Source organism: Podarcis liolepis, assembly GCF_965112155.1.
Source record: "Podarcis liolepis genome assembly, chromosome: 10".
Classification (NCBI taxonomy): Eukaryota; Metazoa; Chordata; class Lepidosauria; order Squamata; family Lacertidae; genus Podarcis; species Podarcis liolepis.
This window is the reverse complement of record NC_139562.1, coordinates 30,358,572-30,369,370: the sequence shown is the minus strand read 5'-3', so window position 1 is coordinate 30,369,370 and position 10,799 is coordinate 30,358,572. Positions and strand designations below refer to the sequence as shown.

The 10,799-nt window shown below is 47.4% G+C and overlaps 1 protein-coding gene across 3 annotated transcripts in view; it reads right to left on the bottom strand.

The window, feature by feature from the left end:
• Positions 1–711: 711 nt before the first annotated feature.
• The window catches only part of LOC310687325 (TGF-beta-activated kinase 1 and MAP3K7-binding protein 1), a 51,359-nt gene continuing 41,271 nt past the window's right edge, over positions 712–10,799 (bottom strand). For all 3 annotated transcript variants that reach the window (XM_083462323.1, XM_083462322.1, XM_083462324.1), the window contains 10 exons: positions 9,803–9,939; positions 9,360–9,513; positions 9,067–9,153; positions 7,071–7,209; positions 6,638–6,751; positions 4,534–4,645; positions 4,277–4,421; positions 2,856–3,078; positions 2,274–2,430; positions 712–1,347 (listed from right to left, as the gene is read on the bottom strand). In XM_083462323.1, coding sequence (XP_083318449.1) covers positions 1,140–1,347; positions 2,274–2,430; positions 2,856–3,078; positions 4,277–4,421; positions 4,534–4,645; positions 6,638–6,751; positions 7,071–7,209; positions 9,067–9,153; positions 9,360–9,513; positions 9,803–9,939 — 1,476 coding nt within the window. In that variant the 3' untranslated portion in view covers positions 712–1,139. The remainder of the gene's footprint in view (positions 1,348–2,273; positions 2,431–2,855; positions 3,079–4,276; positions 4,422–4,533; positions 4,646–6,637; positions 6,752–7,070; positions 7,210–9,066; positions 9,154–9,359; positions 9,514–9,802; positions 9,940–10,799) is intronic.

The following is a 10,799-nucleotide window of genomic DNA, read 5'->3' as shown; positions in this document are numbered from 1 at the left end:
AAAACCAAACACCTTGTAAAACAAACCAGAATAGAACCAGCAAAGAAAATTAACAGCAGTTTAGAAACTCTAAGAAAAAATTAAAACTGTTTTATTTATAATGAAATTTATATCCTGCTCTTTCGTCCAGAGGAGCCCAGGGTACTTGGTGCCATGAAGTCTACAACAGTAGCCCTCTGTTGCCGTTTTTCCTGTTAGCATGCATGCATGGTGGGTCTGCTAAGCTGCTTTCCCAGAAGGAATTCTTACGTGATGACTATCTGAGAGCAACAAAGCATTTCCAAAACTTGTTTATGATGATGGGAAAAAACATGCCACTTCTTCAAAGGAAGTCAGGAGAATATTCTGGACACCCAGATAGGAGGCAGAGAGGTTAGATCTGGCTCCAAATCTTTCTAATGTTGCCTGTTTCACCCGACTGTGATCTTGGATACAAAAGGAAGCATTTAACAGTGGCTGTGGCATCTTGGGTACCAAAGCAGAAGACAAAACCCCCACCTTCCATGTTTGTTTCTAACAACTGGAAATGACATGTGGATCACCTGTAGATTATGCATTAGAGGAGCTGTCTGTGTTCTTTTGACTGTGCCTGTTTGTGTCTGTCTGCCTGCCCTGTTCCATCTAGGTCTTGGGCCCCAAAGGCAACTAAAAACTTAGGTAGCTGAGGTTAATACCATTTCTTAAACTCACATCACATAAAAGGCCAGAGCGTTTGCTATAAGTTACCATTTATTCTGCAGAACAGAGGTATCTTTCATTGACTTAACACATCAGTATCATGAGGCACACCTAAATCTCCAGCAGCAGCTTATATGCACACAAAGTACCTCTCCTGCCAGACATCTGAGTTGTCATCTTCTCCGCAACAGAGCAACTGTAATACTGGAGGTGCAGGAGAGGTTGGTCACAACCCTCTCTAATGCCCACAAGGTTTCACAGTGGAAGGGACCTTTAGAAAAGGGACGTGTTAACATGCCCTGACAAGTTGAAAAGAAACAAATGCTATGAGCAACCAGTCCCAGCATTAACCTCATCCCTTAATGGCAGAAGGTGGGCTGTCGGGTGGTGAACTGTTCCTGCCTTGCCAGGCTCCATTTCCCCCCACCTGAAAGGGGTTTGGAGGGATTGGTCTCTGCGCATTATTGCACGGTGAGTGCTCCCTGCTCACTATGGTCCATGTTCCAGAGGCGGTAGAATTCTGCAAAGTCCACGTAGGGCTCCACACGCCCATCTTCATCCGGCTGGAGGGAGTGGGAAGGGCGAGAACGGAAGAGGCCCCCATCTGAGCTGGAGCTACTACTCTGGGTGTGAGTGTTGGTAGACTGGAGGGTCACTGTTGGGCTTTGACTGCAGGGCGGGAAAGAGAAGCAACCTTCAGTCAGCACAAATGACACAGCAAATGCAACCTGAGGCCTCTCCCCTCAACTCTGGGGAATCTGCAACCCTCCAGATGTTGTTGGACTACAACTCCCATCATCCCTGATCTTTAGCCATGCTGGCTGGAGCTGACGGGAGTTGCAGTCCGACATCATGAGGAGGGCCCAGGTAGACGAAGGCTGTCACAAAGCATCACAGACAATCCCTGTTGCCTGATGTGAGCACCTGTATCAGTACACAAACCTGCAAAATGCAGGCTTGAGGCACCCACTGAGAACATCTTTAAGTGTGAAGAGGGCATTAAAAATGTAAACGCATATACAGTCTACCAATAAAAGCCTCTCATCTTGCACCTGTGTGTAACACAGAGAAGTTTCTCCTTTCTTATCCAAGCCACTTCTGCTTTTTTATAATGATGAAGAGGAACTTTCAGCATATACTGCTAATAGATTTGATTTTTCATTCTACAACTATACTGGGTGGGTACTTTTTTTTTTTGCATGCTCATATTTTTGTCCCTATCCCTGAACAGCCAAAGGAGGTAGCACTTAAAATCAGCCAAGAGCAGTACCATTGCTCTATTTTTCTGGGCAACCCACTCTTTCTCTGGGGAGCAGCTAAAAGGCTTGTTCTTAGCTGAGCTTTGTCCAATATGAATGACCTGGTTATGTTTTCAAGGGGGAGGGACAGAACACTCTTGCTCATCATCTAAAGAGGGTTTCTGAGATTAGGCCATTGGACCACAGACTGCCTGCCCCTACCATATGGGTTTAAAAGTGAAACGGCTAGTAGGCCTCCACTGCTAGGCCTAAGAAGCAGCTAACAGGGGAAGTGGAATGTTGCCTCCAGCAAAAAGGAGGGCAAAAGGACACCTGGTCTGAGCAAGGGGCACTTACTTTGTGAGGGTGGGCGTGGCTTCATCCAACGTGGAGCTACTGTGGGCGCCGTTGACCATCTGACCTTGGGATGGCATGACAAGGGATAGTGTAACGCTGGTCTTGCTTGTGTTCTGGGCACTGGAGTACGGCACCGACACAGGATAAACTCGACCTCCTGAACATGCAGAATAAAACATTGTAAGCACTAGGAAGGCCAAGATTCTCAGAAAACTCCATACCTCTGTCACTCTACAAGTGGGAAGAATTTCCTGGAGCATCAAGGACAAAGATCACTCTCCAAGACAAGGATGGTGAATCTTTTCTGACTCATTAATGCTCAGTCATCCCCGAGGGCCACATGCAAATAAAGAGCATGGCCAATATACCCAAGCATCCATCCATACACACACACATACAGAGAGAGAGAGAGAGAGAGAGAGAGAGAGAGAGAGAGAGACACTACAAATACAGCACCCACAAGCTCACCATAAATGCAGGCACACCTGTCTGCCTATCTATCTGTCACACACACAGTTGGACGGAACAGTTTTGATCTGCCTTGCGCCCTCTCCCATACAAGCACACTGACCTCCCCCATACCTTGCGTCGGAGTCAGTGTGGGCTGGCTCATCTCACCCAGCGGGTACCCGAAATTCCTCACCAGCAGCGACATGTCCTCATGCCGAGCACAGAACTTGGACCGTTCCCCACCACTGGCGTATGTGTCACAGTGAATGCGCTTCACTCGATCCACAACTGCTTGAGCCACGGAATCCAGTGAGCTTTGTTTGGCAAACTCTGTGGCAATCATGGCTGCAATCTCCTAGAAAGAGAAAGAGTTGTCAGGGGTGGGGAAACTGGAGCTGCTGCTTCAGATGTTCTCCCAGCCATGCATAGAAGCAGGCCCTGCGCAGCTGGGCTGATGTTTAAAGGACCCAACCGCCCGGTTGACTGGGGCAGGTGTCAGCCATAGAAGTGGCATCCTACCAGGTGGAGCAAGTCTGTGCTGACTGATTCCATGGGGAAGAACCATGCAATGTGGCCCTGACCATGCGCATGGGCCCTTCAAATAGTCTCACAGAAGCTGCTTGGAAGCTTCTGATGGATAAGCATCTCCCAAACAGCTGGGAGAACATCTGAAGGGCACCCAAGTAATCAGCCTTAGGGGAAAAGCTGCAACACGTCACCCTCTAGGGTGCCTTTGTTCGGCTACTTGAAAGATGCATTGTGTTTAAATGGTGAAGGCATTCATTGCATTCCTACAGGAGGCTTTCACGTCCACCCTTGTGGGTTGCAACTTTTACATTTGCTTTGGGGGGGGGAGGTTAAAGCAGCATTAAATAAATACTATGGAGGACGTTCCCTGTCCTGCAACTGGAAGTGAAGGAAAGGAGAAGCCTGCAGTTTTTTATGGTGGACTTGAATGTAAGGATAAGAACGGAAGATCAGGAGTTGGATCATGCCAAAAGCCCAGCATTCTCAAGGTGGCCAATCAGATGCCTATGGGAAGTCCAAAACGTTCTCCCCACCTGTGATTTCCGGCAATTGGCATCCAGAGGCATCCAGCCTCCAACTGTGGGGGCAGAACATAGCCTCTGTGGCTAGTAGTTATTGACAGACTTATATATTTCAGCTGTTGGATCAATGTTCAATAGATGCAGCAGACAGACCAGAACCTAGTGGCAGAGCCATTGACTGGGGCAGCGGGAATGGAAAGTAGAGGGAACATTTTCTGCAGGAACATGATTTCACTTCCCTGAAAAAAGTTGTCCCTAGGAATCCTCTTCACCTCTCCGGCCTTCTCCTGCACAACAGATTTTATGTACTTATAACTATTAGCCTTGCTCATCTCTGTAGCCTAGGGCTACCCAGAGGGGCCTATGAGCACAGAGAGCTCAAACACTCTGCGGTAAATTTCAAATCTAATGATGGGTGCATCTCAGTACGCTGTTTAGACAGAGTCAACCTGAAGACCTGCACAGGATTCCAAGGCCAATTTAAAGCTGCTCTGGCACTCTTACCTGATTGGCTTGCCCAGGCCCATGAGCTGCTTCCAGAGCTTTGTAGAGCCCTTCTGACATCAGAACCAGAAAGCCCGTGACTCCATCGAGTGGGTGCCCTCCGTGGATTTCAGGCTCTGCTATGATTGGCTTAGATTTCGCAGCACTGCAAAGGGAGAAGAACTAAGTTAGTACTGGACAGAGCGACAGAGACAGCTATGTCTTCAAAAGCAAAGTCAGGAAAGGAAAGTAAGACCAAGTACTGGGTCTTGCCTCACCTCAGCAGTTCAATATCACTATAGCCATATTTGACTTTATAATCCCCGATGCGCCGGGTGCTCTCCTGCCCGCATATGGTTCCTACTTGTTTTATTTTTGCTGCATCCAAACCTGCAGATAAAGAATCAGCTCACTGACTTCAGGGCAGATGCTAAATGTGTCCTATAGTTACATTCCAAGGCAAGAAGAGGAAGCCCACCACACCCTCAGCTAAACAGGCATTTTGACTGAAACAAAAAGGGGATGAATGAGGGAAGACAGAATAAACTCAACTAAGGAATGGAGGACAGTGAGGAGCTTTTCATCTGTAATATATTCACACAAGTCTGCACATGCATTCAGAAGTGGTCAGGGTGCACTGATGCAGCCTGAGATCTTTTACACTTGGCAAAAACAGAATTAGACAGCCAGCCAGATGAATCCCCACTGCACTCAACTCTACTGTGTCACAGCACTTCCTTAGAAGAAAGAATCTCAATTTCTTTAATAGGCACTGGACTCATAACTGAACTTGCTATGAGAACAATTCAGTATCAACCGCCATCTTGGCATAAGCTTTCTTTGGGAATACAGTGTAGGATAAGTTACCCTCAGTCAACAGGTAGATTTCATGTAATAATAATAATAATTTTATTTTCCTACACCCATGTCAACAGAGGATTATATGTCCTTCATCTGACAAAGTGGAATCTAGTTCATGGAAGCTTATGCTATTAAAAACTCATTAGTTTTTAAGGTGCTAGAAGAGTCTGCTGCAGTGCTGGCTCTAGGTTTGGGAGGGAACATGGGCAAGACACTCTTTACAGCCCCCCTGTTACAGTATAGTTTTGCAAATCACCACCAGTTATCACCAGCTCCTGCTGCAGAAAGCCAATAAGCAAGCAAGCAAGCAAGCAGTAGCATTCACAGCTCCACTACAGTGTGATGCAGGTGTGCTAGTTGGCTGCAATGGTGAAGAGAAGAAAGTTTGGAGAGCTCTCCTTGGTGAGCCCCCTATTGCATTATGGGCCTCAACAGGATTTCAGTTTGGACAAGGATTCCAACAGAACTAGTCTCATTACCGTTTGGTGAAAAAACTGATGCAGATGGCCAAGTATTTTGAAGAGTAAAAAACTTGATTAGGGCAGCGAGTAAGCCACTGTCCTATTTTGAAGCATGCACCAATTATTAGCAGCTCGCCCTCTAGGGGGCAGTTAATGCGCAACAACCCATGACTGTTGCTACAGTGGATAAGGCATGGGAGGGGGTTTTTTTGCAATCAATGCTTGTGGGCAACAATACATACCACTCAGCTCAGCATGAAAGCCAGGGTGGTTTGGAGAGCCTGCACTAAAGAGGTTAAGTTACTCAAAAGCCACAGTTTGGGGCCCTCTTTGTGTCAGAGGCAGACCTGGAGTCAGTGGGCTGCTGCAAGTAAAAAATGGGGTGGGAACTGTTGGTAAAAGCATTGGCTGTTTAATTTGTACAGATTTTTTGTTTGTTTTTACCTAGAAAGTTAGTTAAATTGGAAAGATTAATGTTTGTTGCTGTAGTTTTGCTTGTTTACCTTACAACAGAATTGTTTAGTTGCTGATTACATCTATTTATATAATTTTGAAATTTTTGTATATTGTTTGTCAGTTTTTATTTTTATTATTTGTTCTCTGCCTCAATTCCCCACCCAGATTCAGTATGAGGAAAAAATAAGAAAGCTACCTCATCCCTCAGTTATTGATCATTTCTGATATCCAGCAGGTATTCCCTGTTATGGGGAAGAGGAGACATTAACACTGTAACTTGGTCATTAAACACTCCTGTGTTTGGTAAACACAAAAGCCACCAATGATAGTGATGTGCTACAGAGGTGGGGAATTCACCACAAAAGTCTCCTCTCTGGCAGCCTTTTCTCTATTGCACGGTTGAGGAACCCATGGGCCTCCATACATTAAGGAACTGCACCACCCATCTTCCTTGACCCTTGACCACACTGGCTGCGAATGATGAAAGTTCTGGCCCAATAACATTTGGAGGGCCACAGCTAAAGCCACCCCTGCTCTGTTGGCTCACCAAGGCCCATCCTCTCCCAGACTTACTTCTCTGCTGCTCCAGGAACGCAACACTCACCCAGCTGCGAAAAGCGGAAGAGCTCATCGTCATTCTCTGTGGTGTGGTCCATGTTGAGTTGTGTCACTTGCAACCCGTCTACTGTAGATTTGCACAAGAGTGCCCTGTTTGTTCCTGTGGAGAAGGAGTGCATTTTGTAAAAGTGGAAAGGGGGACAAGTGAGGCACCTGAGGAAATACATACACTTATTAAGTGCAACCCAGTACTACCCCTCTAGAAGCAGTGCTTGTCAATGCCAGCGTCTCATCTCTCCAGCTTTCCCTGTTGTATTTACCCAGGCAACTAGGTTCAGCGGCTCTGTAAGGATGTCAGTGAAGCATTACTCTTGTACAAAGCGGCTAAAGTAATCCAGATGCAACTTCTCTAACTCTTCATCCTTAAGTGCTGTGACCAGGAGTGCCCAAATCAAAAACGGCATTGAAGAGGAACACACCTACATTGGCGATGTAGAGCTTGTTGTTGAGGATGACTGCCACAATAGCCATGGCCCCTCCAGAGATCTCCTTTTCTACAGCCTTCAGCCGTTCCATGATTTTCTGGTACTGGGAAGGCAACTGGTGATGGGGCACACCCTAGAATACAGGGTTGTGGAAGCCTGTGTAAAAATTTATCAGTGCAGCATTTCTGAAGCCTTCTCTAGACATACCAAAAACATTTGATCCCACTTTTTGCACATCTCCACCCAGGTGTATAGATACCTGCCAGCTTCAGGCATCTGGTGAACTGGGCACTAGTCTACGAAAGCTGGTCTCATAACAAATGTAGTAGCCTTTAAGGTACTGCAGGAGTCTGTCATTTCCACATTAAAACAGCTGTACAGCATCATGACAAGCTCTAGGCAGATGACTCTTAAACAGGCATAGGCAAACTGCGCCCCTCCAGATGTTTGGGACTACAATTCCCATTATCCCTGACCACTGGTCCTGTTAGTTAGGGATGATGGGAATTGTAGTCCCAAACATCTGGAGGGCCGCAGACCTTCACCGCCTTCACTGGTTCTCATTTAAAGGAGAGGTAGAGCTGGGTGTCATCTGCATACTGATGAACACCCAGTCCAAACCCCCTGATGATCTCTCCCAGCGGCTTCATATAGATATTAAAAAGCATGGGGGAGAGGACAGAACCCTGAGGCACACCACCAGTGAGAGCCCAGGGGTCTGAACACTCATCCCCCCCCCACCACTTTCTGGACACGGCCCAGGAGGAAGGAGCGGAACCACTGTATGACAGTGACCCCAGCTCCCAGCCCCTCTAGACGGTCCAGAAGGATGTTATGGTCGATGGTGTCAAAGGCCGCTGAGAGATCCAGAAGAACTAGGAAACAGCTCTCACCTTTGGCCCTAGCCCGCCGGAGATCATCAACCAGTGCGACCAAGGCAGTTTCAGTCCCATGGTGAGGCCTGAATCCCGACTGGAAGGGATCCAAATGGTCCGTTTCCTCCAGGCGTGCCTGGAGTTGTTCAGCAACCACCCGCTCAATCACCTTGCCCAAGAATGGCAGATTTGAGACTGGGCGATAGTTGGCCAAATTGGCCGGGTCTAAAGATGGTTTTTTAAGAAGCGGTTTAATGACCGCCTCTTTCAGCGGGTCTGGGAAGGCTCCCTCACAGAGGGAAGCATTCACCACCCTGCAGAGCCCATCGCCCAGCCCTTCCCGGCTTGCTTTTATCAGCCAGGATGGGCAAGGATCAAGGAGACAGGTGGTCGGTTTCACTTGTCCAAGCAGCCTGTCCACATCCTTGGAGGTAACAGATTGGAATTGATCCCATGTAACAGGACCAGACAGAACTCTAGCACTCTCCCGCCCTGGCCCTGCTCCCACGGTGGAGTCTACCTCCTTCTGAATCTGAGCTATTTTATCTGCAAAAAACTTTGCAAAAGCATTGCAGGAGATCTTGGGGTCCCTACCAGGCCCCAGTGGTACAGGTGGTTCCGATAGATTGCGAACCACCTGAAAAAGTCTCCTGCTGCTGTTTTCTGCAGATGCAATGGAGGCGGCGAAGAAGGCCCTCTTCGTCGTCGCCATTGCTACTTGGTAGGCTCGACGTTGAGCTCTAGCCCGTGTCCGGTCTGATTCAGAATGAGTTTTCCACCACTGGCACTCTAGCCGTCTCAACGATTGTTTTATCACCCTCAGCTCCGGGGAAAACCATGGGGCTGTCCGGGCTCCATGCAATTGGAGAGGGCGCTTCGGAGCCAGACAGTCAATAGCCCTGGTTAACTCCGCATTCCAGCGGGCCACCTGGGAATCAGCTGAAAGGCCATCAACTTGGGATAAAGCATTCTCCTACCACTCTCTGGAAGCCAATTGGATCCATTAAGTGGCGGGGGCGGACCATCCGAATCGGTCCCACCTCCCTGCAGAGGGGAAGCGTTGCGGAGAAGTCCAGTTGCACCAGGAAGTGATCTGACCATGGAAGAGAAGTTACCTCTGGCAGCTGGGACTGGAGGCTGGCCTTCTCTGCTAGTGCATCATCAATGGACTCCAGGAAACTCCTTTCCACCACATCAAAAGCCTGAGGAGGCCCAGAAGGTAGGCAACACAAAAGTATGTATTAGAACAGAAGCTTTGAACTGCTAACTACACAGAAGCTCCCAAACTTATTTCTCCCTGCATAAAACATCAAAACTTTGCATGTCTTACAAACCACTCAGGAGCTTTTAATTACAACAACAAGTACCAATTTATGACTGATTTTTTCCAAAGAAAAAACTCCATTACCTGCAGCAGTATTCTGCGCACATCAGCATCATCATGGTCTGCATTCAGCTGGCCCAACAGGAGCTCTGCGGAGAGTCTTTCCCCCACAAAATTGGTGATCCGGTTGCCATCATAACCATTGAAGACCCCATAGAGGTAGCAGTCATTTTCACTCCTGCCAAAGAGGGTCAGGATGGGAAGGGACAATTAAAGGCATGGCATTCAGCCTGTGGTCTGGGAGTAAAAACCTGGCCCACAGGTCATTCAATGAATTAGCAGTTTCTAATGTGATGCCCTGCAGATGTTGCAGAAATACACCTCTCATCATCATTGACAAATTGGTCATACTAACTGGGGCTGATGGGGCCTCCCCTACAAAAAATATTGCTGGGTTAAAGTGGGCTTGTTGAATGAATGCCATTATTTCTGTTGCCCTGCTCCACCCAAATCTACAGGCTGCTTACCTGAATTTCAGCCAGTTATCCTCTAAGGGGTGAATTTCTGTCCCCTTTCCATCTGTGGTATAGGATCGGTTAGGAGCTGAACCCACACCGGAGAGCTGGCAGAGAGGCAAGTCATCTGTCCAACTTGGTTGCTGCTCCTGGATAACAGAGTAAGAAAGAAGCCCCAATGAACTTCTTCCAGCAAAAGCCACAAGGATAATGACTGTACATCAGCTGAAGAGTTAGCCTCCCAATTAGGGTGCTACTTTAAGATAGCTGACAATCTCTTATTGAGTCCCCTTTCCCACTTGCAGCTGATCCCTTTGTTGCCGTTCTTTTTTATTCAGTTATATACTTTATTTTACCTGCCCACACTTCTCCTCCTGCTACTTCTTTGCTAACTCAGCTTCCTTGTCTTCCTTCACTCATACCTCTCCCCACAAATTAAGCACACACAAAATTCATCTAGCATTAGGTTCCAAAAGATACGTGAAACATATTTCAGATACATAGCTGGTTCTGCAGAGCAAAGCCAGATACATTTGATGCATTTTAATGACTGTAACTAGAGAAGTAAAGCTTTCTTGCCACATAAATGCTTCTCTGTGCATAATTCGGATTATTTTGGTACATATTTCTGAACACTTTCCTTGTGCCTTCTAAACAGCTGCCTTTCAGGACGCCACAACTCTTGTTTACAGAGCAGCAGGGGATGTAAACCAGCTCTCTCTGCAAGGGGAAAGGGTAACATTCCTTTCCCAGTACAGCAGGGGTGGGGAACCTTTGGCCCTCCAGATATTGCTGAACGACATCTCCCTTCAACCCTGACTAGCACAGCCAATAGTCAAGGCTTATGGGAGCTGTAGTTCAGCAACATCTGGAGGGCCAAAGGTCCCCCACCCCCACAGTAGGGAGCTTGTACCATCCCTCTGTACTTATACATGGTCTGTGGAAGAAGTGACATCATTCTGTCCTTCTACAGAACTATGGGACTACAAGGGGTCATCCAGATATCAGT